The following is a 19,296-nucleotide window of genomic DNA, read 5'->3' as shown; positions in this document are numbered from 1 at the left end:
AAGTTATGCAAAGCTCATTAACTAAGGCATATGCACCTTGTTTACATACCGACCTAAACACTTACGGAAGGTACACGGGTAACCTTAGGTACATGTAATATTTGTAGACTGCCTCTTACTTTCAAAGAGGCACACATCTCTACATTTATTAACTCTTAAGTAAGCTACTTCCTTATTTTCTTGTACAAGGGCAAGAATACTAACGGCATTCAATATCCAGGAAACTGAGGTCATCCCGTGGTTAATAGCAAGGCAAGAGCAGGGCAACAATAGTCTTAAGGCAACTACTCTAGACGCGACGAAATGTTTGATCCAATCTATTAGGTACCTACACATTGTCTCATGTTTGTCTTTCTCCTTCTCTCCTTCTTCCCCTTTCATGTTTTTTTATTTTTATTTTTATTTTTTACCTCAGCCTCTAACCATCATCGGGACCGTCCCTCCCTACGTAGAGGTTTCGACTTCGGTAGATGCTTCCTTGCCAATAGACATCGAGCACCAAGGTCTTAATTGCACTAACCCGGTATTCCAGGCACGATATCTCCTCAAGCACTACCGACTACCGAATAGGTTTAACAACCAGGTAGGCAGCTATGGGCGACTTCAGCAGCTCCGATGCTGCCGATACTCAGGTAAACTTTCGCGCGGCGGTCACTTAACGATTTCTACTGTGTGCTGATAATAGTTACCTACATATAGCGCGAGTTAGACATCATTAAGCACCATATCAACTTTGACCAGGACCGTCCACCTCCTCCTATCCCTGGTCAAGCATGGCTAAATTACCCCGAATTACCTACGAGTCAGGATCTCAACCCTGATTGGGATGATGCGGAGCAACTGGCCGAGATACAAAATCTTCTGCCTAACACATGGAGAGAGCCATGGAAGAACAAGAACACTTACCTCGAGACGCATTACCGTCTCCAGAGGGAAGAAAGTATTACTATGCTACGCCACTCGATTAGAAAACTAAAAGATGAACCTACCATGATGGATGACGGAGAGACATGTATTTACACAAAAGTAAGTCAAGCCTCATGCGCCTCTCCTAGAGTCGCCAGGTAGCCTTACGTGAACTAACTAGTCGCTCGTCTGAAGGTTTTTGTCAGAGGGTACTTGATGACCCGCCTTGGTCCTATGTGCCAGGTTCAATTCTCGACTGAGAGATCTGGTAAGAAGATCCGCTGGGGTCAAACCCGACGACTCACGGTCGGAACTTTGGTCGCCGTATCGACCGCAAAAGATCATTTTAAGACGATTTGCATGCCCGCTATCATATCGGAACACCGAATTCGAGATGGACTCGACCAAAACCCACCTACAATTTACTTTCAATGGGCTAATCCTAGCGATGCCATTATGGATCCGAACCAAGAACTCATTATGGTAGAGACACGCTATGGTTATTTTGAAGCTGTTCGTCATAGCATGGTTGGCCTACAGCACGTAGCTACCAACCAGACCCCTCTTGACAAGTACTTGGTCCAGGCAGACAAGAGCGATCTCCTCGCAAAATACGTCCAAGAAAATCCTCTCCGGGACGTTAGGTCACTTGTGCATCACATCCCAGATTCCTCATCAATGACAGAGAGTGAGAAAAACGCGAAGATAGCCGAGGTGTGTGAACCTCTTCGGAACTACTCCGTACTCGAAGGCTTTGACGGCCAGCTTTCTCGGTACACCAACCTGGACAATTCTCAGCTCAGTGCTGTACATCGTATCCTAACGAAAGAGTTGGCGATTGTCCAGGGTCCTCCTGGGACTGGGAAGACATTTACTTCGGTGCAGGCTCTACGGATCCTTTTGGAAAGCCAAGAGAAAGGTAGCAATGTAATTATTGTCGCGGCTCAGACGAACCACGCCGTTGATCAAATTTTGCTTCAACTGATCAATGCCGGCTTTAAGGTTGTACGGCTTGGTGGACGCACTCAGAACGAGGAGATCAAGCGTTACAGCATGTACAACCTTCGGAAGCGCACTAGGACGTTATTGAACCCACAAGCAGACAGAGATTTCAGAACATTCGAGTCGGCTCGCAAGAGGAATATCACAGAGCTAGAGAAGATCATCGACAATGTCTTCCCCGATAACTTGATCGATCCCAACATCTTGAGATCTACGGGTGTTATATCGGAAAATCAGCTCGAGTCTCTCCTTGCCGAACAGGAATGGAGCGACGCACCGTCCTCACAAGGCCAACCACACGGCCTGTTGGCGGAGTGGCTAGGAGATCAACTCGTGCAGGCGAAACGGCAAGATGAGAAAGATCCAGAATTTGAAGCGTTCGAAGACCATGATAGTATTGATTTAGAGGTGGAGGATTACGATATGGAGCTCGACAACTGTATTGATGATGAGGATGAGAACACCGGCCGCATAGAAGGCAGGTTTTTGCCAATTAAGCATCTATGGACAGGTTTAAATACTCACAATTATACCGAGGATGACCTTGTTGTTCGCAGAGAGCTCCGTAAGCCGAATCTATGGGACGTAGACGTTAAGTATCGCGGTGCCGTCTATCAGTCCTGGCAAAAGGAGCTACTATTACGGCATCGCCAAAGATTCCGCGACGTACTGGCCGACAACGCTCGAATCACGAAGAACCTCAAGATCAACCGCTGGTACAAAGATACGCAATGCATCAAATCGCAGCAGATTGAGATTATAGGGTGCACTACCACGGGCTTATGCAAGTATCGTGGTTTGCTAGCTGCTCTCCGACCGCGCACTATGTTGATCGAGGAGGCAGCTGAGACACGGGAGGCAAATATCCTTTCCGCATTGTACGAGTCGCTTCAGCAACTTATTCTAGTCGGCGACCATCAACAGCTGGCTCCGCATAGCGATACACCCGGCCTAGGGGGAGAGCCGTTCTGCATGCGGGTGTCTATGTTTGAACGCCTTGTCTATCTGAATATGCCTTTCACCTTCCTAAACATGCAGCGAAGAATGATCCCGACATTACGTGAGATATTGAACCCATTTTATCCAGACCTTCAAGATCATCCCGTGGTAACCCAAGGCCACGCCAGACCGCCCATTCCTGGCATGATGTACCCTTCATTCTTCTTCCATCATACTTGGACCGAGGGCCAGGACGAGAACTTGAGCAAGTTTAATATCCTAGAGGCCGAGATGATAATCCACTTCATAGACTATCTACTCATGAACGGTATACCAGCAAGCCAAATCACCGTTTTGACGTTCTACCGAGGTCAAAGAAAGAAGATTATCACCCAGTTCAAGAATAAGATGAAACGGTGGGCGCCCTTTACGAACGTTTTCACGGTGGACTCGTACCAAGGAGAGGAAAACGACATTGTTATTTTGTCGCTAGTGAGAAGTAAGGGTCCTAAAGGACCGCACCAAGCAGGCTTCCTCCAAGATAGGAACCGTGGCGTTGTCTCAATCAGTCGAGCTCGCCGCGGCTTTTACGTCTTTGGCAACATGATTAATCTAGCATTTGCTAGCGAAGCATCATGGAACATGTGGGGAAAGGTACAACAAGTCTTCGAGGCGCAAGGTCGATTTGGAGAAGAATCTCGTTTCCCAATTACATGCCAGAAGCATCACAGGACAACTTGGATGTCGCACCCAGAAGACTGGGTTAACTGCCACGGCGGTTGTGATCTGAAATGTCCAGATCGGCTTGGTTGTGGCCATTTATGCGGACGTCGATGCCATTGGTATGTACACAAGTCATTCTCCCATCACATTCCATTATAGTATAGCTAACCTCGTCTCTCCAGGGCGACCCATGATCAGCTGATCTGTCGAGAACCATGCGAACGAGTCCTCTCGTGTGGCCATAGGTGTCAACGTTTTTGTGGTGAGGGATGTCTGTGTAGCTGTGCTGATTTCACCGGCGCTTATCCTCACGATGAATTTTTACCTGAGGGTGGGACTCTCGGCATAGAGCCGGGTGTAGACTATGATAAATCCCGGGTAGCACCATTCATAAGCCTGGACCAACGTCGCGCAAATGTAGCATTGGGTGGTAGAGGCAATCTACGAGGTAGTCGACGCCCCCCTGACTCCAGACCGGGTTTGGGGTATGGATGGACTGACTTCGATGCTCAAATGGACGATGAGAGGACGTCTAGAGAAGTTCTAGCGGGATCTTCTCATCCGCTAACAGGGACTGCGATTCAAGATACCTTCAGGCCAGTAACGTTAGACGACCATGGTGTGCGCAATGTGGGGAAAAGTATTATTGCCAGGACTTCACCATCACCCGAGAAGAACAACGATGAAGTCCTTACTTTCAAGGATGATGTAGAGACAGCTATCCTCGGCACCGGTTCATTGAACCTTGGTCATGGTGGTATCCCTAGTACACCAGCTAAATACGGCTCAGCCATACCCCCAGCCCCGGGTGGCTTACAGCAACACAACACCAACGTAACGCCATCGCAGCCGCAGGCGGGAGCGATTGCCTTGGGTTCTCGTCCGCAACCTCAAGAAAGCTCGTGGTCCTCTAATATTGCGACAGTGCCTGCAGGATATCGGGCTGACAAGCCAGAATGGGAATTGCCCACTTATACCGACACAACTTCTATTGCGAAGAGTGACAGAGAAGTGGAGGGTGATGTTGCGGTGAGACTGAGTAGTAGCGTTGAAGAGGATGACCTGATTACTTTCTAATTCTCTGTTTTGACTCTTTAACCGGGGACGGGAAGCTATCGAGGCCTCGAAGATTCTGGTATGATCTGAAAACCTAGGTAGGAGGCTGATGTTAGCTTCGAGTGTCAGTGGAAAGGGTGACTGGCTAGTCTATAGCTAATAATTTAAGCATTTGCTCTTGGCTACGTACTATTGACTGCATGGCAAGATAATCATTAATTAAGTATAGCGCGGGTGTTTCGTAGCGCAATATGATGAACGGGGGGGATTCGATGGAATTTTCTTGTTCAGTATATACTCAGCATATGGGGAGGCTCAGCTGGTTATCATACTATATCCCCCGTGCTGTTCGCGATATTAGTTACAATAGTCCCGGAGCTCCACGCCGCGGTATGCTAGACTTCTATGAGGATGCTGCAACAATCTAACTGTGTAACAGAAACCGCGTCGAGAGGCCCATAGTGAGTGCATACTTCACCACCACCTTCTATAACCTTCACCCCGGCGAGGTCCATCGTAGTAGGTACTGTAGTCTATAACCATATATTAGCTTATAAGGTACATAAAGATCTGGGTATCTAGATGTATAAGGTTATAGCACGTTGCTACACCGACTCACCCCTTGTACGGCTGATTCCAAGCTGATCAGCGACATTTACGTAGCCATCGGAGCCGATGACGCCTTTATTCTTGATCTTCTTGATTGTATCATCGTCACCCTGCCACGGGGTGCGGCACATAGGACAAGTCACCTGATCCCTGGTGCTCTTCCGTTTGGTGACCGCCCACATCTCGAAACATTCTTTATGGATATTCTGCCCGCAGGTTGCACGGCAGTAGACGGCGTCTTCGGCACCTTCAAAAGGCGTGAAACAGATTGGGCAGTCATCCTCAAGGGATTTGCGGTTCTTGTCATATGTCTCTGCGCCGGATTGGCCTTCCGTCTCGATGGGAGGGGCATTCTCTAAGATTTCCTGCAGCTCAGTGGCTAGCAAGGCAAGCTGATAAACCAGGTCGAAGCGTGCACGAAGAACTCTTGACAAGACCTAGTCAACGGTTATTAGGGCGGGTCGGGCCAGGCTAGAGACGTCGGATGTGACCTTGAGAGACTAACATATATAATATGTTTGCATTGATGGCCGGATTGGGCATGAGGACAAGTGCAGGTAGGCTGCTGTGCAATGTGGGTGACGTAGATGTTACCAGTAGAGCCGGTTAACTCGACGAACTCCTCGGGGCAATATGCCGTGCCAGCGCGCGTCCTCTCGAGGACGTAGAATCTGAGTTAACGAGATCAGTGGGTGTTTTATATCTTAGGTGCGTATTGACATCTATATGAGAATGTGCGAACCTTTGCGATGTAGCTCGATCATAAACAGCGGAGAAATTTTGGGGAGGTTTAGCACGAAATCTATGTGTAATACAAGCATTAGTTATTTGTTTGTTTGCATATTATTTATTATAGTTATACGATCGTAAACAAGACGATTGCTGGATAGATGGATAGGCAGATATATGGCTGACCTTCTCAAACGTTTCTCTCCAGTATCGACTTTCTTTTGAGATTTCTTAGGTTTCGCACAATCCTCCTCCTGGAAGGGGGAAGAGGCTTTGCGTTTTCTCGAAGTACGCGCACCGTTCGAAGTGTTAAGTTTAGGTTGTATGTTCATCTTGGATATATAATAATCTATTGCATAATCTCAGATGACGATTTTATGTAGTCTACTCACGATACGGATAAGAGATGTGCTGGTACTTAAGTAAAATGGTTGATAAAAAAGGAGATGGATGGACGGTGGAGCTGCTAATCGCCAAAGCGACGCCAAGTCATGTGACGTCATTACCTGCAATGTTAGTACATCGTTACATAGGTACCTATGTACGTCGTATGTGTACAGAGGTGCCAAGGTACATACGTACCTATGTAGGCAAATCCTACGAATACATGTACCTCTGTAGACAGGTCAATCGGTTGAAATGTGCGTTGATTATTCGTAAGTCTGGTGGCCTTACAGGCCCTACTTAAATAGCTGCATTACGGCCCTTATCGTACCTTATCGTACCAGGTGACGTGGATTACACCCTGAGCTCCTTCCAACAACCTCTATATAAGGCGGCATGATATGTCGACAATCCGAGAACGGAATTACATGAATCCACGATGTCTAGATGCGATGAATACATAAGCTTGTAGGCAATCGTAGTTCATTGCTTTTAAACATGTTGATCATCTACCTCATACCGCAAAGTGAACGTAGTTAACTGAGCCCCCGAAAAATGAACCTCACACTGAAGAATTCAAATCTCCGTGTAAGCCTATAATATATACCGAACCGGAGGCTCCGCAACACCGTAACGACAGAACTGTAACCCTTGATAATCCTATGCGTACACGATGACAATTATCATCTTGCCGCTACTTAGGTACCTAAGTCATACCCTCCATTGATGCTCTCTAATGCTCTGTTCCCCCAGTCCTCTGCGCCGGGAATCGTGTTCGTAGAACTATAGTTAAACACAAACGATACTCGACCCGAGACATTCCGTATAATACAACCCTGTACCGTTTTCGAATTCAGGAGGATCATGTGAGGTATCCCGTCAAGAGTATTAGCCAGGCTACTATTCATGACCGCTTGTTCATCAAGTCGATCACAGTGCCCGTTTCAAGAACGGAGGCAAGTAGCCTTTCCCCCCTACCGTTCAAACTGTTTTACCCCCGCAGTCCGGAATCTTGACGCCCTCTTTCAGGTTCCTATTGACATCCATGAGGCCCCATTGATCTTCCCATTCTTTTCCGGGCGTATCGAAGCTGATTTTCCAAGGCTCGTCAAACATCTCAAACCAGAAGTAGTTGGTCCCATTCTCGAGGGCCTGGCAAACCCAGTTCTCCATCAGTGTATTCAATTCGTCGATGCCGGCCACTGATCCGTTAGGACAATCTGTTATCTTGTCATCACCACAATTAGTTCCACCCTTCGTCGGCCAGCCGATCTCGGAGATAATATTCTTCTCAGTTTCCGTCTTGAAGAATCCGTGGGCCTTGTTCTCCCAGAACTGCCACGTCCAAGAAGCGGCGTCCTTGGCATTAACACCGGCAAAGAAAGGATGGATATTGCCCATGATGTAGTCGCTCATACTGGCCAGTTGCGAATCCCAGTTATCACCGAGATCGCTCGTGGCGACGGGGAGATTCCAGTCGTGCTTAGTCAAGTTGGTTCTCACCGAGTCCAGCAGTTTACTAAGCTCTGAAGCGGTCATCTGCTCTCGGAACAGGATCTCGTTACCAATTATGAGTCCCTTGAATGGGTCAGCCCCGTACTTATCCAAGATGTTCCACATCTTGCTTAGCTGGCGCTCGTTCGTAGTAGCGTTTCCATCTTGCCATACTCCAAGCCATATTTTGATATCATTCTCGAGCTTTAATTGTCGTAGAGCATGGATCGTCATCTCCGTTTGGTTGCAATCGGTGCCGTAGAGTCGAATGATATTTGTTAGCTGCGAGAGGACAGCAACATCTCGGGTAACGTTATTCTGGGAAGGCGGGTTCTCAAGGCAATCCGGGAACTGAACGTTGATAGGCGTGTAGTCAACACCGGGAAAGACCTTGTGCAGGTCGTTATTGTTCATTAGTGCTTGAATCTCAGTAGATGTGTCGTCCAGATCCCCATTCATAGCTGTGTCCGATTCAGCGGATTGGACTCCACTGGAGCTGCCCGAACCGCCACTACTTTTGTTTCTATGAGCCAAGATCCCGCCGACGACGCCACCTGCTATTCCACCGGCGATAACAAGGCCGACGAGAACCAGAACAAACCACTTCCACTTTTTGCGCTTGTTATTTTGACTAGACAGCCATTCGGACTGTTTCTCGGTCCCAGCGCCCGCCTTATACCCACCACTTACGTCGTCAAGCCTGCCAGTAGAGCTCGCATTTTGTACTGGGTCGTAATTGATACCGCTATTCCGATTCCTTCCTATCAGCCCGCCCATTACGCCGCCGGCAGCCGCAGCACCAGCGACACCGGCTGCAGAGCCGTTACCACCTCGATGACTCGACCCCCCTAGACTCAGTATGCTATTCCGAGTGGAACGTCGGTATTCGAGGCCGTCATCGCCGTCATCGTCAATGTCGTTCGGATTGAACTCGCCTAGCCTAGGATCCATCCTTTGGCCGTACGCCATATGAGGATCCCGGAACGGATCACCAGAGTAGCCCGGCATACCCCAGGTTGGCGTCCCTTGGCCCGAATGAGACATGGCCGCAGTTACTGATGGAGCGAGACTGGGCGAGGAATTGTAGGTCTGACCGGATGGGAGATATGGGCCGGAACCGTATCCCGGCGACGTGTCATAACTCCGATCGTATGCGTGGCTCTGAGGCTCGTCGTAGGGGGCTTGCTCCGATGGAGTAGCTTGGTAGACATCCGAGTAAGGGGCCTGCTGGCGCTGTGGTTCTTTATATTGCTGAGCTTGTCTCATAGCTTCTAGTCCACTTTCTCGTGCGTTCCTATCAGCGACACTCATAGCTAAACCGGGCATTCCACTAGGAGCAGCCACGCTAAAATTGTCGGCACCCGGAGTGACGTTAGACTGAGGGGTCTCGTGTCCCCAAGTAGATATATTCTTCTCGCGGTGGGACGGCGGGATGGGTCCAGTTAAAGATGGCTGGCCCGCAGCATAAGCTCCCCCAGCTACAGCTCCGGCTCCGGCTTCAGCTTCAGCTCTAATCCCGGTCCCAGGTGCGACGGCTCTTTCTACCCCTCCGATATATCTTCTATTCTGGTGTAGCCTGTTAAATGCCGAGTCGGGGTGAGCGCCGGGGTGTATTGATGCTTTTGTGGGCAAAGGGTGTGCTGGATGGCGATACGGCTCGGAAGAAGAAGAGGAAGAGGGAAAATCTTGGTAGAAATGAGACTGTAATGTTGGCGAGGAAGGATGGGAAGGAAGAGAGGGAGAATGTTGCTGGCGATTGGAATGTGCGTAGCGATAGTTCGGGTTTAAATTGTCGAGGGGGTTGCGCTCGTCAGGTTCAGAATTGAAAGAGTATCGACGACTCATGACTTAGGAAGAAAGTATATAGAACAAGGCGGAGGGAGGAGGGATGTCCGGGACCTTCCAAGGTTCAATTCGATATTATCACCTAGTGCAGTTGCATATGTAGCTATCGCTACCGGCCCTACGAAGGAGTGGGACTCGAAAAAGTCCGGTCCCTGAGCAAGTGGGATAACGTTAGTACATGTAAACACAAGTAAACAACCTTGGACATGCGCAGATATCAACCATGTACCTATCTGGGTAGTACCTGAGTGAACTTAAATCACTAGCAGTAGATTGTATAGGTATACGTACAGTAGAGACCAAGGCAGCAAGGGCGATGAAAGAGTACCTGAAGGCTAAAGGACAAACAATGGGAAGTAGCAGGTGATAGAAAGTTGAGGTGGATTTAGAAATTAGAGGTAACACAAGCATCTGTATTGTACTACATGTACTATGTATGGTTACATGCGCCTTGAATGGAAATACACTATGTAGCAGGTCCATCTGGAATTAGAACTGATGCCGATCTAGTTCTATTCTAGGCAAGGTAGGTACCTAGAGTATAAACATCCAATATCAGGAAAGTATCCCTAGCTATTTCAATATACTATGTACATAGAAGCATATAACAAAAATATACAACTCTAAAGAAAGGTAAGTACCAAGAAACCTACATGGTAAAGCTTATATCTAGAACTTTCCCAATTTCCGGTAGTTATGCGTTCCCATACCTATAATACATATATAGGTACGGAATACCTATTTACTGACCAACCCCGCAGTCTTCGTACCTATCTAATGTATTGGTCTTCCTCCTTGATCTAAACTGCTCAAATCCTTGTTTTGGTTCAGGCATTGTATTGAAAAGTACCTGCCAAATCTAACCGAATACATATCTGGGTACCCAGGTCGTGAGTCCAAGCGCCTTTCAAGTTGTCGCAGGTATCGACATACAAGGTACCTGTGTAGTCCTTTGACTAGCTCGCCCCATGGGTACCTGGCCCACTCGTTAAACTTTGGCCTGTTTCCATAGTAGGTATGTACATATGCAGTGAGGTATGTAGGTAGGCCCATTCCATTGGTTGATGTTGTAACTTGTAATCGACGGTAGCGAATTTGGCCCAGCAACCGCCGATCGATCATCTACACTAGGTACCTACCTGACAACAATTCTCTTATGTCCTTACAGATCCAGATATTTATTTTTATTCTATTCATACAAATTTCATACCCTCCGCATTTAAAATGAAAAGGTTGCTATAAAATGCTACTCAGAATACCTACACGAAATACTACACGAAATACTACACGAAATACTACACGAAGTAAGCAGCACATAGTTACCTAAGGTTAAAGTGCCACACCGTTAAATGCCAGCATACAACCGCCCCGAGGGCTCGGTTTTCCCTTGACCCACCCCACAAGGGAATCGTAGATCGGTGGTTGGCTAACTAACCATCTATTATCGAATCCGTAACCTGTGAAGAAATCCCATGTCAGATGCCTGTGCACGGATCTGATATACTATGTACACTACGACGCTCTCCTCTAAAGCCTCAACTTCGATATACTTACCTAATAACTGCGATAGCCTTAATGCAGATTCGGATATATAGGTAGGTGCCTAACTTACATCATAAAGACTTTACATTGAAAGAAATCACCTATCAGGTAGATAAATTGATAGGTAATCGGTAGGTAATACATATTAATATATTAGTATCTGCTATCCGCAGCAAAAGCTCCGACGATGCTGTCATCAAGTCGATCGTGATGCGGAAGGCAAACGCCATACATTATCATTCTCTCCACATATCACGCCTGTTAACCGCTTTCCCCTTCCGTTTGTTCTCCATCGATGAAACGGTGTTATGTCAGACCTCCTCATTGCATCTTCCATTGCATCTTCCATTGCATCTTCGTGACGTCACCTTACTCATCCCTCAATATCCTCTGATTATATGAAGGTCTACGGCCATAGCTTTAGATGAGTCTGACCAGTTCTTTCAATTACATCCAGGAACCTAATCCGAGATCTTCCTCTTCTATATTTCATTATCACACAATAACAATGTCGGCAACCAGAAATACCGAATCCTTGTATAACCAGGGCGAGTTCCGTAGCCGCGTGCCACCCGCAGAACCTCTCACAACTGGCGGGCATAAACCCGGTGTTAAGGTCGGCAATGATGCCGCGCCGGAATTTCACGCCGAAAAGTATCCCCCTGGTACCGCGCCCCCGGAAAGCACATTCCTACCCAATCCCGTAAACGAGTTCCCAGCCAAGTCTCCATTGATCCCTCCCGCGGATACCCTTGGCGGTACTACATCTCAAGCCCTCTATACTGGTCTGGGTAAACCGTTCCAAGGCCAAGTATCAACTGAGGTGCGCGGCAGTCTACTAGGCGAGGAAATGAAGAAACGAAAAAAAGAGCATGCGGGGTTAGAAGGTGTTGGGGCGAGTGAGGGTGGTGATATCGCTCGTGATAAATGGGTGCGTCAGAAAGGGGCAGACCTGCCTGAGGGCGTGGAGAAAGGCACAAGAGGGAAGGCGAACCCCGAATATCCCGGTGCAGAAGACCGCCTCCCGACTGGTGCGGAACAGGTGGCGGCCGACGCGGCCCAGCGCTAAGTGCCGGAGCGCGACTACGACCACACGCAATCTGGAAACCTCAAATAGGGAGGTTGTATAGACTGTATTAAGTAATAGCAAGAAGACAAGTATGCAAGCTGCTTAATGAAAGTGGTTATATATACCAAACAGTTGATCTAGGCGTCCTAATAATTCGATTATGCCCTACTAATCTAACCTAGCGACTAGTTATCTAACCTAGAGAGTTGACATTAATAAGTATTAATAGGTATATTCGGACTGAGACCGTATTATTTAGCTACTGCCCATGATTATCATGTGTAGGGCGATAGGATTGGAAGACCGGTAAAATAACGTCAGGGAATATGCGAGTAGCATTGATCTACTCTATACACACACACATACATGGAGCAACTCCGTTGTCCAGAGATTTAATGCAATAAGACGTTTAATTTCTCGGTCCTACTACGTATAGTATCTCTCGCTTAATTTACGACCACAGCTGAAATAACCCCTGTTGTCCGCCTAGGATTCCGAACGTTCTCGCCCGGTGTACACTAGCACGAAGTTGGTCCGTTCACCATCCTGTCGGGGTATATTTTGTTGGCTTTCTCATATATCAATCAGGATATAAATTATCTCTTACAGGAAACCCAACATACTCTCTGCACATGTCCAACAGTTTTCTTTTTGAACGAGTTATCCCGCAATATCAACATACTGCCGTCTATGTGTTGACATGCACGAACTTGTATGCCGAGAACCCGCATCAGATATCATGGACCCTGATAACACGAGATGAGCCTGGCTGTACAAAAAGCGCTCGCCTACCTAGGTAGTGCTATTAAAGCAAGCTACCCTGGGTATGCAAGGAAAAAAAATGACACTTGGCAACTGAATTAAGCAACCAGCTCCAACTTTATTGACTTCAATTCGCAGCCCTTGTCTCCTAGCATCACCGCCATTGGTCTTGACTCTGTGGTGGCTACCAGTGCCAAGAAGGCTTTAAGCCCTATGTGCTCCGACGAGAATTGACTAAATGGTCTTGAGACGATAGAGACGGTCAGAGAGAAGAATTTGGGAAAATGTCTCTTTAAGGATTGCGCGAGTCTTCTCTCTTCTCCTCGGTCATCTTATTCTTAACAATTGGTTGAAACCATTTCCTAGTCTCTACATGACGGAGAGCATTCATTCATCACGCTTCGGATCGTTGCATTGTGGGCTGTCATTCGTTCCGGTGTATCCCCATAATTATTACAATGGGATTCGCACCGCTCACAACAACAATCACGCCAACCGCTCTAGCACCGCGGGCGACTTCTCTTGATCACGATGGCACACCACCCGTAGCCGCGTTGACTACGGTATGGACGCCTTCCGATGGCTGCTTTCCGGTTTCTACCCGTCCTACGACGGATATCGATATGTTTTGGACTTCAAACCCCGAATGCGCTCCTCCTGGCTACGCTAGCTACTTCGAGACATATTATTATTCTCCCGCCATATGTCCCAGTGGGTTTACTGTTGGCTGTTCGCGATACGGCAATTTTCAAGGCCCATCCGTCGAACCCACTGAAACAGCTGTTCTTTGCGTTATGAGGTAACTTATCCTCAGCTATGTTAGCTTGTTATAACAAGGGTTAACTCTTAACAGTGATTATTCATGTACTCCTGATGAATGGAACTACTACGCAACTAACACCGACTTATCGTGTATGTTATATTGAAAGTCCCCCTTGACCCGTCAAGAGTTTCTCGATCATATTTCTCATGGGATAGAGTAATCGCTGATTCGCCGTTATAGATGCACAAGTAATGATACAGATACGTTGGGCATCGAGTGACCTTTCTATCTTAGAAACGCATCCCTTGACGCCTGGCTTGACTTTGGCGGCGGGAACTTTGGGTGGCGAGACCGACGTACCAGGGACCCCGTCGTCATCTAGCGCAGCAGTGACAGGGCCGTCCGCAAATCCGGACACTAACGGTGTCGGCTTGTCTGTTGGTGCTCAAGTTGGGGTTGGTGTCGGCGTGGGCCTGTTTGGTCTCTTAGGTCTTGGATTGGCGGTCTTCTTCATACTCAGGTACCGGAAGAAGCGTACGAACAGACAGGCCGCCAGTCAGCCTCCGCCCATGCAACAGCCTCCTCCAGGCCAATATCCCTTTCACCAATACCCTTATATACCTGGTTCGGGACCTGCTGGACAACCGATCCAAATATATCCCCAGACTACCTCTTATCCTGGATATTCAACCTATGTCGACCCTAAAACTGGCGCTGCAACTTATTACTCCGCGGTTCCTCAACCTACTGAGTTGGAAGGCACCGTTATCAATGGACTAAGCGCACATAATAGCCAGGAATTACCATCCGTCCCAGGGTCACAGCCATCTCAACTTCAAAATTCTATGTTTTCTAACGGCCAACCAATGCCCATGCACCCAGGTTCCAGTGACAATCCTCCTATCAGTCACTACGAAGCTACCGGCGAGCTAGCAGTAGCCGAGATGTCCAGGAATAAGGGACCTGTCTAATCTATAGGAAGTACCGACAAGCCGCATGTGCAACAGGAAATGGCTCATCTAATAGCTGAACAAGCGAAATTGGACGCCAGAAGAACTCGGCTGATGGAGTTGGCGGACCTGGACGAAGAGGAATAATGGATACGAACAAGAATTCAACAGCTCGGACAAGCACAATAATGAACCACCATAGCCTCCAGGCATAGTCGAGTTACTAGTCATCTCATATTATAAGAATTATTAAGCGTTATAGAAAGACTAATGAGGAGCACAATACCAGGTTAAATATCGCCATCTTTCCAATTATCTATTAATACTACACAACCGAACATTAATAGGAGGTACGCGTGATATCCTAATGCAGTTTGTCTATCATTGGAATATTTGGCATTAAGCAAATTTCGGAATACTTGTGGCACATATTGGGTGAGCCGGAGAAGGATAAAAATCAAGAAAATAGATGCGAACGTTGAGCAGAAGATGGTAGGGGTGAATTTGGATACGTAGCCACAGTCCTTGTCAATATATATATCCCCGTAGCTGATGGAACACGAGGGGCAAAGCTACGCAGGTATTCCTTTGCGTAACATAATAAGACCGGCAGCAAGGCAAGCTTGACAATCTACGGTATGCCTGCCGCGGACGCATCAATAAATTACAAGTCATTTCGTAGGGCTTACGAAAATACAATTAGAAAAAGCAAACTTGTCACAATCAATCAAGCGCATCTGCCTCTTGAACCCCTCCGTCAAAGCTTCCTCACCACCCTCATCGTTGCCTACCTTCCTTCTCTTTACAACTTTTTCGTCCGCTTCACACCACCACCACTTTCTACCACAAACATCATCCACCATACCCCTCTTTCTTCTATTTTCAACCATCAAACCATCAAATCATAATATCATTTAACAACCTACTTGAACCCAAATCCGGCACTATTGTCATCATGTCAGCCGTCGACAAGAAAGACATCACTGAGAAGGAGACTCAAGTGCTTGCCATGGCTTGGAAGTGCTTTAAGGCACCCCCCGAGGTAAGCGGTTTCCAGATCTGCTATCTCTAGGCTGTCAAACATCGCGTGCAAAGTGACGCACTAACATGTACTTCTTTACAGGTTGATTATGACAAGCTTGCCAAGCTTACAGGCTACGCCAACCCTAAAAGCGTGCAGAATGTCATTTACGGTGAGTTTTTCGTATTCTGCCAATCCCTGTGACATGTTAGATATACTGCCATCGTACTGTTAACTACCAAATTTTCAAAGAGGATTTCATGACTGATTCTAACTTACTGTCATAGCCGTGAAGAAGAAAATTGAGGGTGGCAACGAGGGTCCGGCCACGCCTACCAAGCCTGCCCCCAAGGCCAAGGCTACTCCTGCCTCACGCAAGCGCAAGGTTGCTCGCAACGATGAGGAGGATGGTGATGATCCCATCACCTCGACTCCGAGAAAGCGCGCTCGTGGCAAGAAGCTAGCTCTCTCCAAAGAGACCGTCAATGATGATGATGATGATGACTCTGAGTCTGGAAAGAAGGGTATCACACAGGAGGATGACATCGATACCAAGGATGATATTGGCGAGGGAATCGTAGACTAATGTCTAATGAGTCATTAATCAATCCGCGAATCACTTAGGGGGCATCGCTTCGCGAAACTACCTAGTCGATTGATGTCAGTCGGAAACCGTCTTTATTCTATCTTGATATTTCTTATTACTTCGAGATAGTCCATATTGAAAACCGCACAAAGCTAATAGTGAATCGTACTGCTTAGTTTTACCATATTTCAACGATGTGTTATCACATTTGAAGTGGCTATCCCTATTTCTACGGGGTAATATCAGCTTGCTTGAGCCTACCTTGTCCTACGTCTTGGCCTATAACCACTACTATTTAACACTATAGGAGGCCACCCCTTACCTATACCAACCCCCATCCTTTCCAGTGTCGGCGCTCGCACTCGTTGAATCGGGCGTAGTGTTTGTCTAAGGAATAGCTTAGTGTCCCCTAGGTCTATCGTCGAACGCACTTGGGATTATTGCCTTGATTAAACGAGATCCATGGTTCAAAAAGGCTTAAACAGATGGGAGCACAAATAAACCCCAGACGTTGCCATATATTTGTTTACCTAAGACTAGTGAGTAGTTCATTCCAAAAATAGGACCAGCACGCAAGCATTGTGGTAATATAAATACTGTTCAAGGACGAATCATAGATCATGATGCCTTGTACCTGCCAACAGGTTTGAGAATAATTAGGTAGGTAGGTATTTAGGTAATTACGTATGTACCTAGGTATTGATATTCAATTTACATAAATATAGCCTGTTAGATTCTACCGGCTTAACCAGGTAATTACTCTGTATATAGGCAACCATTAGGGTTAGTAACCTCCACGGCGCGTACCGAGATTCCAAGGCACCCCTGGTTTCCAGCAGGCTGGTCGACGCCCGTAGAAACCCACACACTCCAAGCACCATCTATGCTATTAGGGCAAGCGAGGAAGCCTGCTCCGTTAAGCGTCAAGTCGTTGCTTTCATCGAGCGCGAAGGAAGTCCTCTCGCCATTTCTGGGAGCCGGCTCAGCGCCAGTTGTATATCCGAGCTTACCCTGGCCTACAAGTTAAGAGGTCAGCATAAATCTAGTAGAATACCCTAATATTGATAAGAGCAAGATGTTATTCAACATTCTTGCGATGTTATTCAACATACCCATTCCAGAACGATCGGCGTAAAGCTGCTGCGGCGTTGCGGAGGCGGCGTAGAGGTAGAGACCGCCATCTTGAAGGTAGAACGTAGCGTAGTCGGCAGGGCCAGCATCACAGGAGGCGTTCTGGCTGGGAAGCTTCAAAAAGAGACTACCCTTGGCCGCTTCGAAACTGGCAAAATGGACCTCGCTGGCAGATCGAAGAGCCATTAACGAGAACTTGGCGTCAGGTGAAAGTGGTGCTCCCGGGGTTGCTTGCGGCAGAGCAGTTGAAGCTCCGACGAAGAAGGGAATTGCGAGGGCGAAGTTCTTGAAGAGCATTATGGCGGTTATGTGTTAATTAGAGATTAGAGTGATGTAAAGGGCGATGCAAATCTTTGGTGAAATGGTTAGATTTATCGGAAGTAATATCGAAATGAGAGAGATATTGAAGCCTTTTATATCATTCTCTGTCAAGTCTAGAAGCCTTTGGGGCTCTATAAAGGAGAAGCCCAGCCTGACATCATCTGCATATGTACTATGTAGTGGTCTAGGTGCAATACGAAGGCAGAGAATACGAGGATTCAAAAGTGTTCTTGGCGATACTCCGTTGCCGAACAGCTCAGTACCAAGTTAGCCGATTGGCTCAGCTCTGGGGCATTTCAAGGGCCATCTCGAGATGTGGAACCGTCCGCTGGAGATGATCGACATCATATTGCCGGCGAATGAGCCCACAACCTCCTTAGTCCCTTTTCTACGTCGCGAAACCCAGCCTACCCTTTTTAAATATCATTATGCATTATCGCCCGTTTTGAACTAGACTGCTTGATAAAAATGTCCCGTAACATAATATTAGACTAGAATACGGGGAGATGATATCCTTGCATGGACATTTTTAGTCTAGCTACGTACGGAATAAATGTTAAGTTAATGATTTGAATGTATAAGTAGTTGTAACTAGCTATACGTACAATCGATTATATCGAAATAAAACAGAATAAAGAAAAAACAAAAAGGAGAGGGAAGGGGGTGGGTAATACGGGAGAGATAAATGGGATTAAATACTTTGGTTCGTTTGAAATCCTTCAACTCCTCAATATATCAGTCAGTAGCATAGGTTCCAACTTTATATGGCAATATCTCGATACTGCCGTCGGTTCTGCTTTATTCTCGGTCACGTTGTGTGGTGCCGGAAACTTACCTACACTATTGTATAATAGATTTGAACGGTACTGATGTTGGCTTTCGCTACGTCGCACCCAAAGGATGCTGCGCATTAATCAAGGGAATGGGAAAGAGGCGGAGAGAGTCTCCGAGCTCATAAGGAGGTTGTTCGAGTCTTGGAAAATAGTGGAATAGATATATGTAGATTCTAGCGGTATGTCCTCAGGTGCCAGCGAGACACGGTGGAGTATCTCTCAAAATCAAAGTAGTCTGACAGTCTGATTTGTTCAAAAAGTTCACCATTCATTTTGATTGGACATATGTACCCTAGATAGATTTACTCCACCGTGTCTCGCTGGCACTTGAGGACATGGTTTTTTTTTTTAAAAAAAAAGAAAAGAAAAAAAAAACTTTGATATAGGTGGGAAGCCCACCCGTTCGGGAGTACCTCGGCTCGGGTCTTCAGTCTTGCCCGTTTTCTTATCAATGCAAGATGTTTCTTATCATGTAACCATGTCCCTCTTATCTATCGATATGGAACTTATGACATCAGAATCCCACCCCATAGCTACTACACAGCTAGGTACTAAGCTAAAGAATTGCCTATTATAGAGCCTAATCCAGCATCTAATTGGATGGAAGTGTGAAGTATATACGTCATTTGCC

The 19,296-nt window shown here is 47.0% G+C and overlaps 7 protein-coding genes across 7 annotated transcripts; 4 read left to right on the top strand and 3 right to left on the bottom strand.

Moving 5' to 3' along the window:
• Nucleotides 1–593: 593 nt before the first annotated feature.
• Nucleotides 594–4,647, top strand: F5Y00DRAFT_274156 (P-loop containing nucleoside triphosphate hydrolase protein; the record flags this gene model as incomplete). The annotated part of the gene is made up of 4 exons (XM_048013302.1): nt 594–632; nt 700–1,026; nt 1,102–3,689; nt 3,753–4,647. 4 exons carry the CDS (start codon nt 594–596, stop codon nt 4,645–4,647), a joined length of 3,849 nt encoding a protein of 1,282 aa, XP_047860209.1.
• Nucleotides 4,648–4,921: 274 nt separating this feature from the next.
• On the bottom strand, nt 4,922–6,387 carry F5Y00DRAFT_202894 (uncharacterized protein). The gene is made up of 5 exons (XM_048005381.1): nt 6,151–6,387; nt 5,978–6,037; nt 5,741–5,906; nt 5,246–5,672; nt 4,922–5,159 (listed from the first exon to the last, which is right to left on the bottom strand). The coding sequence occupies exons 1-5, from the start codon at nt 6,294–6,296 to the stop codon at nt 5,101–5,103; spliced, it is 858 nt and encodes a 285-aa protein (XP_047860208.1). The 5' UTR covers nt 6,297–6,387; the 3' UTR covers nt 4,922–5,100.
• Nucleotides 6,388–6,597: 210 nt separating this feature from the next.
• Nucleotides 6,598–10,126, bottom strand: F5Y00DRAFT_249122 (glycoside hydrolase family 17 protein). The gene has a single exon (XM_048009550.1). The coding sequence runs from the start codon at nt 9,685–9,687 to the stop codon at nt 7,330–7,332; it is 2,358 nt and encodes a 785-aa protein (XP_047860207.1). The 5' UTR covers nt 9,688–10,126; the 3' UTR covers nt 6,598–7,329.
• Nucleotides 10,127–11,220: 1,094 nt separating this feature from the next.
• On the top strand, nt 11,221–12,414 carry F5Y00DRAFT_249119 (uncharacterized protein). The gene has a single exon (XM_048009549.1). The coding sequence runs from the start codon at nt 11,654–11,656 to the stop codon at nt 12,296–12,298; it is 645 nt and encodes a 214-aa protein (XP_047860206.1). The 5' UTR covers nt 11,221–11,653; the 3' UTR covers nt 12,299–12,414.
• An 894-nt stretch (nt 12,415–13,308) lies between these two features.
• F5Y00DRAFT_202818 (uncharacterized protein) lies at nt 13,309–14,818 on the top strand. The gene is made up of 3 exons (XM_048005380.1): nt 13,309–13,859; nt 13,914–13,972; nt 14,064–14,818. The coding sequence occupies exons 1-3, from the start codon at nt 13,519–13,521 to the stop codon at nt 14,792–14,794; spliced, it is 1,131 nt and encodes a 376-aa protein (XP_047860205.1). The 5' UTR covers nt 13,309–13,518; the 3' UTR covers nt 14,795–14,818.
• An 888-nt stretch (nt 14,819–15,706) lies between these two features.
• On the top strand, nt 15,707–16,380 carry F5Y00DRAFT_274146 (uncharacterized protein; the record flags this gene model as incomplete). Its single annotated transcript, XM_048013301.1, has 3 exons — nt 15,707–15,815; nt 15,897–15,966; nt 16,082–16,380. Exons 1-3 carry the CDS (start codon nt 15,729–15,731, stop codon nt 16,378–16,380), a joined length of 456 nt encoding a protein of 151 aa, XP_047860204.1. The 5' UTR covers nt 15,707–15,728.
• Nucleotides 16,381–17,025: 645 nt separating this feature from the next.
• F5Y00DRAFT_249116 (cell wall protein PhiA) lies at nt 17,026–18,068 on the bottom strand. Its single transcript, XM_048009548.1, has 2 exons — nt 17,493–18,068; nt 17,026–17,396 (listed from the first exon to the last, which is right to left on the bottom strand). The coding sequence occupies exons 1-2, from the start codon at nt 17,806–17,808 to the stop codon at nt 17,137–17,139; spliced, it is 576 nt and encodes a 191-aa protein (XP_047860203.1). The 5' UTR covers nt 17,809–18,068; the 3' UTR covers nt 17,026–17,136.
• Nucleotides 18,069–19,296: the final 1,228 nt, after the last annotated feature.

The sequence above is a fragment of the Daldinia vernicosa genome (genome assembly GCF_022497035.1).
Source record: "Daldinia vernicosa strain CBS 139.73 unplaced genomic scaffold F5Y00scaffold_79, whole genome shotgun sequence".
Lineage (NCBI taxonomy): Eukaryota > Fungi > Ascomycota > Sordariomycetes > Xylariales > Hypoxylaceae > Daldinia > Daldinia vernicosa.
Note: the sequence above shows the minus strand (reverse complement) of the source record. Positions and strands in the feature narration are given on the sequence as shown.